At 51.9% G+C, this 15051-nt stretch overlaps 1 protein-coding gene across 4 annotated transcripts in view; it reads right to left on the bottom strand.

The window, feature by feature from the left end:
• Nucleotides 1-15051, bottom strand: part of MAPK8IP1 (mitogen-activated protein kinase 8 interacting protein 1) — a 59450-nt gene that overhangs the window by 12200 nt on the left and 32199 nt on the right. The window contains exons 1-3 of one of the 4 annotated variants that reach the window (XM_019477131.2): nt 10711-10834; nt 10287-10520; nt 10081-10179 (exon numbers count right to left, since the gene is read on the bottom strand). In XM_019477131.2, the coding sequence (XP_019332676.1) occupies nt 10081-10179; nt 10287-10448 (261 nt within the window). In that variant the 5' untranslated portion in view covers nt 10449-10520; nt 10711-10834. Of the gene's footprint in view, nt 1-7888; nt 8036-10080; nt 10180-10286; nt 10521-10710; nt 10835-15051 lie in introns of those variants that run through there. The other 3 variants (XM_019477130.2, XM_006274060.4, XM_006274061.4) reach the window with 3 other exon arrangements.

Raw genomic sequence — 15051 nt, 5'->3', positions numbered from 1 at the left:
CATGTATGGGACCCTTAAGGGCACAGTGTCAGGAGAAATGTTGGAGAACACAGCAGACAAGGTTATTTGGGTAAATGTAATATCTTTTATGAGACCAACTGAATACTTGGAAAACTGTTCTTTGCAAGCTTTTGGGCACAAACACCCTTTTTCAGGCATAGGGAGAATCTGCTGGTGTTTGCAAGCACTCTGCAACACATCAGCACCCCTGGGCTTCTGCAGTGCCCAACAGCCCTCAGGGCACAGCCTAAACTACACACACAGGCCAGACAAAAGAAAACAACCCAAGCTGATCATGGGTGATGTTGTCGGGGACCTGGTGCACATTCCAGTGAGGACAAGGCCTCTTTTTGGAGCTATTCAGGGAATCGAGTTGATCCAAAGCATTAATCCTTCTGCAGCTGCTATCCCTTCATGTTCTAGACACAAGCAGACAGACCCTGTGGGTCTGAGCAGACAGATCCTGTGGTCCCCACCAGTTATACCTGGGTATGTAGCTGACAATTTCTGAGGGCGGTCAGACAATGGGGTCTGCCACGAGAAGGCAAACTATCCAGCTGGGTATCCTCCTCCCTGGTCTGACTAAAAGGCCCAGCTAGCCCCAGGTCTAGCTGTCCAGCACATTCTTGAAGGCTCTTTCCCAGTTTAACAACTAAGGAGAGGACTCCACATCTCAAAGATAGGAAGCATTTGAAGATTCAGCCAGAATGTTCCCATCGGGGACACCCTGCCCTATTGCTCTAAAGATTCGCCTCCACCCCTCCCAGGGCTTCAGACATTACCTGTGAACATTACCTACCTGCTCTACATTTACCCACTACTGAACCAGCCTAGCCAGACAGGGGTCTTTTACTCCAGGCCAGGTCCAGGTGTCTGAGGTCTCTGGGAGTATAAGTTCAGCAGTGACTGAGGTGAGGTCCCCCCAGATAGGGACTGGCTTCACCTGCACTGCACAAGCTTCAGCACACACAGTCCTCAGGATCTCACTGCTGATTTGCATCTCCTTGACACTCTTGGCCTATTTCCTGCTCCTCTTTCCCATCCTAAGCCTTGAGTCTCTCGCTGGTGCTTCTGCTCCCCTGGTCCTTCTCCAAGGCAGGATCTGGCTTTCAGGCTATCTTTCCCCAGCTACAGTAGCTGCATTTCTCCAGCATGTGGGTTTTAATTATTTCTTGTACATGTGTCCAGCCCATATGAGGGCCTTTGGCTTTTATTGTGACCTCATCAGGTTATGCCTATAACAATTCCTTCCTGCCCCCTGGGAGGGATTCAGTTCTCCTGGGGATCTTCTCACTCTACAAGAGCCTGAGCTGTCTGATACTTGCCTTCTTCCTCCTTCAACAAGCAACAAGCCAAGAAAGGAGGGAAAGACCCCTCTGGAGGGGCTGCTGCAGGTTTCCAGCATAGTCTCAGAAACCCCTTTTACACCAATGCAACAAATCAAGCTTCTCCAATTTGCTTCTCCATAGCTCCCCAAGACTCAACAGGATGGGCCATAAGCCAGCTGAGCTGCCATAGCGACCACCTCTGCCAGGACTTCTACACAGTGTGTGCTGAGCAGCAAGTGGCTGCCAGCTCCCACTTGTCCACTAGTGCACAAACCAGCCAGGCCAGATGAATTAACACAGCAGCAGTGGCCCATAAAGCTTGTGTAGTGTCCAGGGAGGCCAGCCTCCAGATTAACATTACCTAGACAAGGAGGAAGCTAGAAAGGGTGGCACAGGGTGGAAACCACATGCCCTCAAAGACCACAATCCAGTGGATATTTGGTCCCAGCAGAAACTGGCCCATTCCCCTCCCAGCACTCAGCTTGCTTGCATTCCCCTGTGTCTGTGCTCTGCCCTGATGGGGAGAGGGGATCTCTCTGGATAACCCTCCCCTCTGTGTGGTGGTGTCAGGACAACACAAGATGGGGATTTTGTATGCCTGAAACTCAGACCTTAGGGCCTGTGTCCATCCAGCACAGACCCAGGTGGGCCCAGTGCTCAGCCGTATGGGGAGGGAGGAGACTATGGGATACAGAGGAAAAGAGGGAAAGGAGTGTGGGCATGTGGTTCATAGGGTGGTCAGGGCAATGTCAGCCACCCCATGGCAATAGTTACCTGGATGCCCTGGGGTCTGTATCTTAGCCCAGCTCCTAGAACAGAGGTAGAGAATGATCTTCCACCCCCCTACACCTATGTAGGACAGCATCCACCTGGGAGGGAGCAGCTTACAGGGAGATGGGATGGCTCCCAAATACCAGCAGGGAGCTAAGGTCAAGAGAAGTGGTGAGAATGATTAACTTTGGGGGTGGAGGTGGCCTAGGCCTGAAATCAGGGTCTTAGCCCCCTTCTTGTCCAGTCCTGCCTTTGGGGAAAATACATACAAGCCTCTGCCCTAATCCTTCCCTTAGAGAGTTAGGTCACTATCCTAGCAGGACACTCAGAATTGTCACCTGCTGTACTGCAACAGGCAGCCACACATCACTCCACTGAGCCACGTGTCCCACCACACATGCTCACAAGAGTGGTGACCCCATGACATCACCATATGGTCACTGGCAGGGAGAGGGGGGAGCAACATGGCAGCTAGCATGGCTAGGTGGAGCCCATGCATCAGGGTATTTGACATGCAAGCACTGGGGGTTTACATAGGGAAGACAACACTCTTATGATAAGTGAATGGAGGGGGAGCCTGGCAGCGAGGGGGAGAAGGGTCCATGGCAGCTAGAGGCAACAGAACTGGACCTATGGATTGGGAGCCATCAGCACCGACTGTACCAGGAAGAGAAGTGATTGGGTCAAATTACTCATGCTGCTGCTGTCACCATCTGGCCTGAAGAGGCTCATCAACACCTGCTGCTCCTGTTTCCTCATCTGTGTCCCAGGCTCCTGACTCAAGAGCCTCACTTAAGGCAGAACCATTTGGTCTAGTGATTTGGGCTCTAGCTTAGGACCTGGCTTTGATTCCCTGCTCTGCCACAGGCCTTCTGGGTGGCCTTGGCAAGGCACTCAGACTCTCTATGCCTCCCTGTGGCATGCTGAAGATACCTAGGTTAAAGACTGTGATGTGCTCAGTTCCTGGGGCAATGGGGTCAGGCAAACACCTCAGATGGACTCATAGAGAAGTAGAACTGGAAACAACCTCTAGAGGTCATTTAGTCCAACCCCCTGCCTGAGGCAGGATCATCTCTGTCCAAACATCCATTGCCTAACTTCTTAGTCAAACCACATAGTTAGCCTTGACACAACATAAGACCTAACACGCTGACCTGCCTCAGGTAAAGCAGGGGGACCGCAGTACCCTATGTCCTGCTTCTGTAAGGTTGTTAATATGTGTTCATGAGATCCCAGGAAGACAGCCATACCCCCTACTACAGAGGAAGACAACACCCCCCACAGTCCATATCAGTCCAGCTCTGGGGTAAAATTACTTTCTGACCCCCAATATGGTGATCAGTCTGACCCTGAGTGGAGAGGCAAGACCCTCTAGCCAAGAAACTCTGGCTTTAAGTCCCAGCAGCAGCACTGGTACACCTTGGTCAAAATCCCCAGCCTTTGCTGTAGCCAACACCCAATGCCTCTGAGGAAGGTTTAAAAACCCTGACATAGAATCATAGAAGTAGGGTAGGAAGGGACCTTGTAGATATTCAAGTCTGACCCCCTGCCTGGGCAGGAGGAAAACTGGGCTCAAGTGACCCCAGCCAGGTAGGCATCGAGCTGCTTCTTAAAGACCCCCAGGGTAGGAGCCAGCACCACTTCCCTTGAAAGTTGGTTCCAGATCCTAGCTGCCCTAACTATGAAGTAGCTCCTACGGATGTCTAATCTAAACCTACTCTCCAACAACTTGTGGCAGTTACTCCTTGTTATCCTGGGGGGCGCTAGGGGAAACAAGGTCTCCCCCAAACCCTTCTGGTCCCCCCTAGTGAATTTATAGACGGTCACCAGGTCCCCCCTCAGCCTTCTTTTATGAAGGCTGAACAGGTTTAGGTCCCGTAGCCTCTCATTGTAGGGTCTGCCCTGCTGTCCCCGGATCATGCGGGTGGCCCTCCTCTGGACCCTCTCAATGTTGTCCACATCCCTCTTGAAGTGGGGTGCCCAGAACTGGACACAGTATTCCAGCTGTGGCCTGACCAGTGTTGCGTAGAGGGGGAGGATCACCTCCTTGGCCCTACTTAAGATGCACATGTGGATGCACGATAAGGTCCGGTTAGTCCTGTCGACCGTGACCTCGCATTGTCGGCCCATGTTCATCTTGGAATCAATAATGACTCCAAGATCCCTTTCTGCCTCCGTGCTCTCAAGAAGGGAGTTTCCCATCTTATAAGTGTGCTGCTGGTTACTACTGGCCAAGTGCAGCACCCTGCACTTGTCCGTATTGAAATGCATCCTGTTTTTGTTAGCCCACCCCTACAACCTATCCAAGTCTTGCTGCAGTCGTTCCCTGTCTACTAGCGTGCCAGCCTCACCCCAAATTTTGGTATCATCAGCAACTTTGAACAGGTTGCTTTTCACCCCGTCGTCCAAATCGCTGATAAAGAAACTGAACAGTGCGGGCCCAAGGACTCCGCTGCCCACTTCCCCCCAGGTCAAATATGACCCATCCACCAACACCCTCTGAGCATGACCCTTCAGCCAATTTGCAATCCATCTGACTGTGTAGGCATCAATGCCACAGTCACCTAGTTTTTTTAATGAGGATGGGGTGGTCGACAGTGTCAAAGGCCTTGCTGAAGTCCAGAAAGACTACATCCACGGCGACACCTGCATCCAATGCTTTTGTGACCTGATCGTAAAAGGCAGTCAGGTTGGTCTGACATGACCTGCTCCTAATGAAACCATGCTGGTTGCCCTTGAGCATCATCCCCGATGCCGGCCCATCACAGTTGTGCTCCTTGATGATCTTCTCAAACAGTTTCCCCAGGGTCCTTCCTACTCCCTTTTTTAAAGATGGGGACCACACTGGCTATCTTCCAATCATCTGGCACCTGACCCGAGCACCACGAGCACTCGTAAAGCCATGCCAAGGGCCCTGCAATAACCCCTGCTAGCTCCCTCAACACCCTGGGGTGGAGAGCATCTGGACCTGCTGATTTGAACACATCCAGCCCCTCCAGAAGCACTCTAACCCGGTCCTCCTCAACCTTAGGTCTGGAGGCGTTCCCCTCAAGCAGACATATAGCAGCAGTTGGGGGAGGAGTTCCCTCCCAGCCCCATGTGGCAACCAGCACAGCCCAGAAGCATGGAAAATACCCACAGTAGAACATAGGCCTAAATTATGCCTAGACCATCCCTGACTAGCAGCTGTCCATACTCTTTTTGAATATCTCCAGTGATGGAGAGTCCACAGCTTCCCCAGGCAGTCTATTCCACCGCCTCACTGTTCTAACAGTGAAGAAGTTTTTCCTGATATCCAATCTAGACATCCTCACTAGAGTCATGAGGCTGAATGGAGTCCAGGTGAGCTGGAGGGCATCAAAGATACCAAGTGGCTTGAATCCTCAGTGAGATGGAGAACAGCCAGGAAAGGGGTGGAGGACAGGGCTGCAAGGCAGAGCCACTGGAAGGCACCTGGGCTACAGGAAAGTCAACAGATGGGGAGATTGCTGGGAGCTGGGGGCTAGATTCACGAAGCTTATATGTTATGAGCTGGGACAGCAAGACCTAGTGCAGGCATCCACACAGAGATAGACACAGCAGCATCAGAAGATCTCGGTCTAGCTCCTGTCCTCTCTGCACCATCAGCTGCTGCCAGAGCTTTCCCACAACAAGAGCTCAGCTTTGCACAGAAGAAAGGATGAAGGCCCCGAGGTCAGTCTGCTAGGGCAATGGTGGCCTGGGAAAGGTGCTACCTGCTGTGAGGGTGCACCAGCCAGCCCCATCTTAATGGGGGGGGCAAAGTGAAGTGGTGGCTTCAGTATGGCTGGTGGGGTGGGCAGACGCTGGTGCAGCTGAGAGTGGTGCTATGCACCCTCAGGGAAGCTCTCATGGGGAGCTGCACGTAGCTCAGCAGCTCCTGGCCCTGTACTGCACAGGGTAAATGGGCCTATTGATGCCACCTCAAGGGCAGTTCTGCTCCATAAAGCATCTGCGTGCAAACAGCATCTGTCTGCCTCCAGATTGTGTGGGCCCGAGCTACTTATCCTAACTGCCCAGGCCACACTCTCCTCTTGAGGAGGGCAGCTGCTCCCTCACATGGAGCTTATAACAGCAAATCCATGGCAGGAGGAGTGAAAGAGGAGGAGTCGTCTCTTCTCACAGCAACTCTGTCCCCAGAGATGACTTGGCTCCCCTGATCCCCTGAGCCACAGCTAGAAGGGGAAGAGCACTGTTTCATGGGCAGAAGCAGACTGCCCGCAAAAAGAGAGGCTCCCCTCTGCCCGTTACTCTCCTTTCTCTCTCCTCCATTCCCTTTGGCACTGAGGTTCTGCCCCCTCAACTCAGGTACTGCCCCAAATTTATTTTCCTTTTGCCTGAATGAGAAGCCAGCAACCTGAGCTTCCTCACAGCAGTTATCTACAATTCCGAAGCCGACTGAAAAGGCCCTCTGCCATCCTCACTAACTGGGCAGATTTCTGCTCTTTCAAGCCTCTTCCACAGTACTGGGGTCTGAACGGGTTAACAGGCTGCAGCTGTCACTGCCAGACACGCCAGGCTCTGAGCCTGCCTGTCTGTGTCTCTGCTCTGCTCACACACAGGATCACGTGTGTGGAGTGGGGCCTGCCTGCTGCAGAGACACCCCATCTTAGCTCTGTTTTTCAGGGCAGGAGGATGCTGGTTGGCCAAATCTGAGGCCAGAAACACCCTGAGACAAGCAGCAAAGGTATCTGGCTCCCACAGATGCTGCACATGGCTCCAGCGACAGTCTTCCCTTGGCTAGGAGCCCATGATGCCTTTCCCACCCCCAGCCAAGTGCAAGAGGCCTCTGAGGACATGGGGCCATAGGGGTGGCAGAGCACGGCCACTCACAGGTACAGGAGAGGGGGGCAAGCAAGGGCAGGTCTGGGGAAGTATGCTGGGGGAAAATTAGCCTTCCCAGCAAGTGGAAGAGCAATGGCATCATGACGGATTTGACAGACAGTGTAGTCATCCAGCTTCAGAGGGCCAGATGTCCCAGCCCTCCTCTCCCCTACACACACCCATCTGCCCCATCCACTCCTAACTCTGCATCTCCATCCTCCTGCCGCCCCCTGCACTTACACTCACCCACCACACAGTCCTGACAATCCCCTGTTTCTGCATACTCTCCCCTACACGGTCCTTCCCACCAAGCTCCTGTTTCTCATTAGCCATAACCACGGGTGTCCCCCCAAAGCCATTGCCCTGGTATTTCCTTAGGGACCTGATTCCTTGTGATCACCTTCTCATCCAAAAGAGAGGGGAGCTGAGCACCAGCTCTGAGCCTGAGGCTGACAGGAGTGTGCAGCATTCCCCTGCAGAGACCCAGCACTCCCTCTTCCCGCAGCTGCTAAGACCACTTGCATTCTCCTCACTCTCTTGCTGGTGCCCTTGGCTTGGTCCCTCACCACCCTGGTTCCCCTTCTCTGCCAAGGGGCTGCTATGTTCTTCCACTCCAGGAGGGAAGCAAGCTGCCAGTAGCACTCTTGCGGCCAAACCCCTTCCTCCTGCTTCCACTGAGCCTCCCTCCTTCCCTCCTTTTGGTGCAATTCTTCATTACCCAGGCATCACCTACTCTCACCTTCCTGAGCTACATACATCTCATCTTGGCTTGTTCCTCCACTGTTGTCACCCACAGTTCCCTGCTGTCCCTCCCCAAGAGACTCAAGTCAACCTCTCTGTTCCCTGAGAGCCATTCAGGCCTGCCTCTGGCTAGCACCCTTGGCTCGTAGGCTCGTACACCCCATTCTCTCCTCCAGGATCTCTGTGCAGAAGGCTACAAAACCTACCTCTTCCTCCTTGTCCATTATGCTCACATGTCTGGCTGCCTCCAGTCTTTCTAACTGCTCTCCCTTTGTGTCGGGTACCAGCTGCACCTCACGTGTGAGGAGGAGAAGGCTCTCTCCATGGCTCTACTCTCTTCATCGCTCCTCCCACCCCCAGTTCCTCAATTGGAGAGTTAACATCAGCTGCCAGTTTTATGCTGCTGACACCCAGCTCCACGCCCACTGACTACTCCCCATCTGTCACCCAGAGGAACACCTGCCTCTGGCTTCATGCTCCTCAGCTGAGTGCCACCAAGATGAAAATCCTTCTACTTGGCAGAAGCAGCCATGGCTGAACTACAGGAACTGCTAAAAATAGCCTTCTGGGCAGCCTGCACCTTGTGCTGCTTTGCATATTCTACAGGAGAGAGGCAGGCGGCGGGATTTCTGCCACTGCACATACATTTGCAGCCCCTCACCCTGAAATGCAGCCCCCTCTGGGGTGGAACAGCACCGGGGCCCAGCACTTTGGGAGCAGAATCCTCTTTCACTGCAACTACACATGGGATGAGGGGGGGCAGCAGAAGCACCAAAGAAGGAATTTGTACAAGACACTGAGATTCACATCCTGCTGCTTTTAACAGGCACCACTAGGAAGGACCTCCATTTGGTACCTCACACAACAGACAGCACCCCAACTCCACGCGTGAAAAGGAAGGGGAAGGGCATCCCTTACTGAGTTACCCACACTCCCTGCTGCAGCCCCTGGGTGTTCATTTTTAGCTCCCCCATTTTAGCCACATTCAGGCAAGACACAGTTGAGCTTGTGAGACCAGGAGGCTCATGGAGAGAAACAGCCCAGCTGCAGTCTTTTGCCCAACTACTCACACTTTCCTTCTGGCTGCAGCTCCCCCACACCCATTGCACTGCTTCGCCCCGCACATCATCCTAGCCTGCCCAGCCCTCCCCCTCCTGGCCCCATGAACACACTGCTCAATGGCTCATTCATGCATTTGGCACTTCATGCCTCATTTCCCAGACCTCTCTCCTGCAGCTTCCCAAACCCAATTCCAAACACATCCCTCCAATTCCCTTCCCTGCCAACAGGTGCCATCCCTCAAGCACTCCCTGGCTACGTCCCACCATCCCCCTCCTCTGCTGGAGGCTAACTCTACCCCACTGCACTAGACCTTCTGCCCCGATCCCCCCTCCTCTGGCTAGCCCCCTCCATTCCTCTCTTACCACCTCAATTGACTCAGCTATCACCCTTCTGGTTATAAATACTGGGGGTGAGCAGGTAAAAAATTCCTCAGCATGACCTGTGCGCCCTCCCCCGGCTCCCCGGCAAAGACCCTTGCTCAGTCTCTTCCCCAGGCCAGCAACCTCTCAGAGTCTTACTCCTGCCACAGGGCTGGAAATCTGGATCCATGCATCCTAGAGGCCTATCTGCCAAACTGACAACCATCATAACACTCCCTTCCCCCAGGTGATGGGAAGAAAGCAACATCAAGCTCATGAAGGGGTCTCTTGTACATGCTATGGTTCACAGAGAACCAATAAGTCTTCCCTGCCCCTGCCCCCACCTAGGCAGAGTGTGAGGCTGGACCTAGGAGTGGCATAGGGTTCAGATAGCGGAGGATGCTGCCAGACTGGACTGCAGTCCATCAGAGAAGCTGGGTGTGGTAGGGGTCCTGCATCCTCCTTGCCCATTCTGCCAACCTAGTAGGCTCCTCCTGCCTCAAGGGTTGGGCTTAGAGTCTGTTTCTTCAGTATCAAGTATTGAGTTGGCTTTCTGAGCGGGCAAAGACCCTGACTGAGCAGAGGTAAACCAAACAGGGTAAACCATTGGACATGGCTTGGAGGGGTCACCGCCACTGACCCCCACCTCCCAAGAGCCTCACATTTTTGCAGGGGTTTAAGGAGAGGGAAATGCAACTCTTCCACCACTCATCACCTCTTCCCCAAGAGCAAGGGAGATTTCAGTCCCCTGCACCTGCTCTGCTTGTGTGTGTCACACACACACACACACACACACACACACACACACACACACACACACACTGCTTTCTCCCAGAACTGCAGCCTCTTTCATTCACCAGCTGAGCTGTGTCATCCAAGACAAGTGCGCCCTGCAAAAGACATTAACCCTCTCCTTCCCCAGTCTTAGCTATGGTTGCTGGAACCCCAGAGCCTTCTCCTCAACCCACAGCTCTCACCTGCCCCCAGGCCCCCAACACTGCTGTGTTGCCTTGAAACCGTAAGCAGGTAACTGGCACCTGGGAATGTCGGAAGGCTGGAAATCCTCCCTGAGCTCCCTAGGGAACATGGGGACAAGCAAAGAGAGAGGGATCTTTGCAGTGCACACCACACATCAGGATCCAGGCCCCTGCCCGCCCCTTGACACGCCCCGGGCAAGACCTACCTGGGTCCGAGGCACCTGTGGGAAGAGGTTGAGAGTTGTGGGTCGCTTGGGTCTGTAGGTGTCCATGGTTACCGGCAGGGGCTCTTTCTTGAGCTTCTCGGGTGCTGTCTCCTCTTCAGCAGGGGTCTCCCCGGCTGCATCGATCAGGTCTAGCTGAAGCATCTCTGCTTGCAGCCGGCTCGCCTCCCCACCACCCACTCCCAGGACGCTATTGGCCTGTAGGCTCACATGGCTCTGGAAGGATTAAGAGAGAGAAAATCATGAGACTGGGTGGGAAGGTCGGGCAGTCGCATCACATCAGCAGCAGCAGCGGAGAGGGAGCCAGAGCTGGGATACAGCAGCAACAGCAGGAGCAAATCTCTGTTCAGCTGCTTTATTTTTAAAGGGACAGGCTAAAAAAAAATGTACAAGCCTCCAAACCCACCTATGAGCAAAGGTTTCCATTTCCCCAACCAGCAGGCACCTGTAGGGGCACCTATAAAGCGTCTTTATTAACTCAATGGTTTCATCTCTCTGCCCAGACGCTGCAGCTCCAACCGCAGCAACATGGCTCTCTTCTGATTCACAACAAGAATACTGCAAGCAATGCTGGCTGGGAGGGCGGGACACAGAGGGGCTAAGATTTTACTGGCCGACACAACAAGGCAGTGCTGCTAGCATGGGTTACCCCAGAAACACAAGATCTGAGTATCAGCCCTTTGTGAATTTGGCAGAGAATCACAGGCAGCCGGAAGGATCTGTCAGAGCAGCCAGTTCTCCCAGGGCCCAGGCAGGGCTGGTTGCTACAATCAATTTTCCAAGACTCCATCCTAGTCTAATTTTAAAAATCCTAGGCAGTGCCATCCCTTCCCCTGGTAGACTGCACTGTGGCATCATATCATATCATATCATATCATATCATATCATATCATATCATATCATATCATATCATATCATATCATTACACTGCCAGTGAGTGGCTTCCAGGAATCCCCTTTAACTTGCCCATCCTTTACTTAATAACATAAGAACTGCCATTTACTGGGTCAGACCACAGGTGCATCTTGCCCAGTCTCCTGTGTCACAGTGGCGGAGAGTGGATGCTGAAAGGGAGAGTGAACAGGGTATGATCAGGGGTTTTTTTTCAGGTTTCTCTCCCACTTGCAGCCTCCAGCATTTAAGGTCTAGGAAGTTCTGATTCAGAGGCTGTATCCCTAACTCCCAGGCTCAATAGCTACTAATGCCACTTTCCTTCAAGAATTTGTCCCTTCTTTTATCTGGCTAAAATGTCAGCTTCCACAACATCTGGTGGTAATGTGTTCCACACTTGAATTACATGCTGTGTGCAAAAGAACTTCCTTTTGTTAGTTTTACATTTCATTTTAAGACCCCTAGTTCTTGTATTGTGAGAAAGAATAAATAATAAATCCCTATTAACTTTCTCTTCACCATTTAGTATATTGTGAACCCTTATCATGTCCCCCTTCAAGCATCTCTTTTTTAAACTGAATAGGCTTCCATCTCAGTCTGCCAGCCATGCCTTTGTGCTTTACAGAAAAGAGTCCGAATTTGTATGTTATGCTGCCAGGCTCAGTTATTCTCTCTGGCCTTGGCCTGTGGACAGTGGGAGTGGCTAAGGAGGAACTCTTTCCATTGCCTCTTCCAGGATGTGGTTTGGTGAAACTGATGCACTTGTCCATGATAAGAATTGGATTACAGACATGGCTCCAGGTCCCTGACCTGGGGTAAATACTTGTATCTGTTGTGTATCCCATAAGGTATGATTTAAGAGGAAGTTAGGCTAAGTAGGGAAGCCCTTAGACCCAAAAGATGACTTGGTGTAGTAGGAGGGTGAAAGCCTGTCCCCTGCACTGCAGGCAGGCTGATCCCTGCAAGCCTATACATGCCTCCCAATATGAGGATCTTGGGTACACAATTTTGGTGATGGGGGATGGCTTTCAGGCTTTTCCTCTAACTTGCTACTTCAACTTTATGTCTAGGGGCAAGCAAGACTAGGGGGCATCTGATCTCCAAAACCTCTGGGCTTGGCACTTTCTCGTAGGATCCCTGCCATTGATTTAGGAGTATCTGAAGCTACAGGCTGAAGAGTCTGGGAGGCAGGTTACTTGCCAGTGGTTGCACCACACAGACTTGAATGATTGGGCTCTGCTCAGTTGATAGAATTTAGAAATGATTTGGCTGATTTGACCCGAGACACAAAATTTCAAAAAAAAGATACGGTCTTGCCTTGAGTAGGTCTTACCTGATTAGGCTTAGCCCAAATAGATAAGCTAGATATGAATTTTATCATACTATTTCAGGGCAACATGCTTATATAAGAAGCAAGTAGCCTTAAGCATGCACGCTAGGACAGCACAGACTATCTAAAAAAGAATATTAGGCATCAAGAGGGGTTGGAGCCACAAAAGTGACAGCATGGATGCCACAGGAATGTGTGACACAAATTTGACTGATACAAATGATTAATGTGGTACTAACTGATAAAGAACAGGGGCATTCAGGTATTTGCGCATGGGATAAGCTGTGTATGTGTATAACATGAATCTGACTGAAGAGAGGTGGTATAAGATGAGTTCCTGGAAGAGAGGCTGGGAGGAAGTCAGACACAAAATCCTTGACTCTTGCCAGGCCCAACTGTCCAGCCAACTCCAGATGTCTTTGGGGTGACTGTGAGTAATGACAGGTACTTTGCTGTCATTGTCCTTGTAGTCCTTTTCAGAAACATAATTCTGGAATTTTTATTTTCTTGTTTTTACTCTCAGTGCACGAGACATGACTGTCCTCACCATGCCTGCCTCAGTATGCCTGTTTAATCAATCTCAAACTATCAGCTACCTCAGGGGTGTGACTATTCCACCTGTAGCTTTTTAAAGAATTAAATAAACACCCCAGTATTTCCTCTCACTATGAATTTTACACCCTTCAGAGCGCTATTATGCTACTGTCAGCACTCCTTTCCATTTAGCCCAGCTAGGCAAATTAAGCCCCTTCTTGTTTTTCATTTTGGTATCAATATTGGTGCCAAGCTGCAAGGCATACAAATGCCTCACAACACACCAAACAAACATGGCCTGCATCTTGGTCTCAGTCCCTGAGGTTGGATTCTTTTTTAAACCATCCTTCACTGGGAAGACTCTATGTTCATTCTGCTTTGAAGGTGGGGAAGGCGGGGAAACTTGTTCTTTTGACAGCTTCCCGGATCAAGTCCCAAAATTCAGGCTCAAACTCTGAGCTCCATGCTTGCCAATTTCACCCCTGTAGCTGACAGTTCTGCTCTCCAGAGCAGAGTAGTTATGGACTAGGGCTGTGCAATGCTTCAGTCCTCGATTCGATTTGGAGGAGATTCGGCCCGATTTGGTGCCGAATCTCCGATTGTGAATCAAATCAGAGGATGCTTTAATTGAATCGGAACCCTCCGAATTGATTTGGACAGATTCAGAAAGATTCAGAGATTCAGACGACACAGCTTTAAATGTTTTTTAACGTACCTCTAGGTAGCTGGCAGCTTGTGAATGCTGCAATGCTGGGGCAGATGGAGCGTCCCACAGGAGTACAGGGGGTTCCCCAGTGTGCTCAGTAGCAGACCTGGAAGTGGACCAGAAGGACTTCCAGTCCACTTCTGAGTCCGCCAGGGAGCGTGCAGGGGGCTCCCCTGCACTCCTGTGGCTCGGCGACTGGTGCCTCTTAGATCTGGGGAGGCACCCGAGGTCTCCCCACAGCCAATCACTAAGCCAGGGGAGTGTGGGGGGAGCCCCCCGCACACTCCCCAGCAGACCTGGAGGTGGACTGGAAGTACTTCTGGTCCACTCCTGGGTTTGCCGCTGAGCAGGTGGAGGCCCTCCCGGCACTCCTGTGGGATGCTCCATGTGCCCCAGCATCACAGTGGTCACAAGCTGTGCCTGGTACCTCGAGATATGTAGAAAAAAATGCAAAGCTGTGTCTATATCCAAATTGCTGATTCTCCAAATCAGCGTTGAATCTTCAGCTTCGGATTTGGCTAAATTGAATCAGGGACAGTGATCTGAATCAACAGATTGAATCACTGTCCCTGATTCGGACCAAATCTGAATCCAAATTGAATAAGGCCTGCTTTGCACACCCCTATTATGGATCGTCTGGATCGCAGGGGCTGAGGTGATCCCTTAGATCAGGAGTGTCAAATAGGCTGGATGAGTGGTGTGGGGCCAATCCACAGGCCAGATCAGGTCTGCAAACCAGCCCTGCATACCAGATCCAGTGCATGTCCTGGAGCAGCTGGAGTGGGCACTGTGTGTAGTGTTGCCCTGAACTGGCTGTTTCAGGACTGGGCTGCATACAATGCCCTCTCTTGCTACTCTGGGACAGAGCCATGCATGCAATGCCTCCTCCAGAGAGCATCCCTTCCATTCTGGAAACAACATGTTTCCTGGAGTGGGCATCGTGTGCAGTACATGTCCTGGAGCATCCGGTCCAGGACTGCACCTCACACAGTGCCTGCTGGTCACTCTGGGGCCATGCTGCACTGGGATACATGCTGGATCTGGCATGAAGCAGCCACATGCGGTATACAGGGCTATGTGGATCACCCCACATGCTGCCTGTGCATCCACTCAAGACCCATAGGCAGCACTGGGGCCAGATAATAAGGTTTCATGGGTCATAATTTTCACACCCCTGCCTTAGATGGTCTGGGTTGGTTGGAAGTCCTGAACTTAACTCAGTCACCAGGGGGGTGTCAGTCCAGAGCTTTAAACTGATGTGCTCCCAGTGGCATAATGCTGTGTGA

The sequence above is a fragment of the Alligator mississippiensis genome, chromosome 2 (assembly GCF_030867095.1).
Source record: "Alligator mississippiensis isolate rAllMis1 chromosome 2, rAllMis1, whole genome shotgun sequence".
NCBI classification, from domain to species: Eukaryota; Metazoa; Chordata; order Crocodylia; family Alligatoridae; genus Alligator; species Alligator mississippiensis.
Note: the sequence above shows the minus strand (reverse complement) of the source record. Positions and strands in the feature narration are given on the sequence as shown.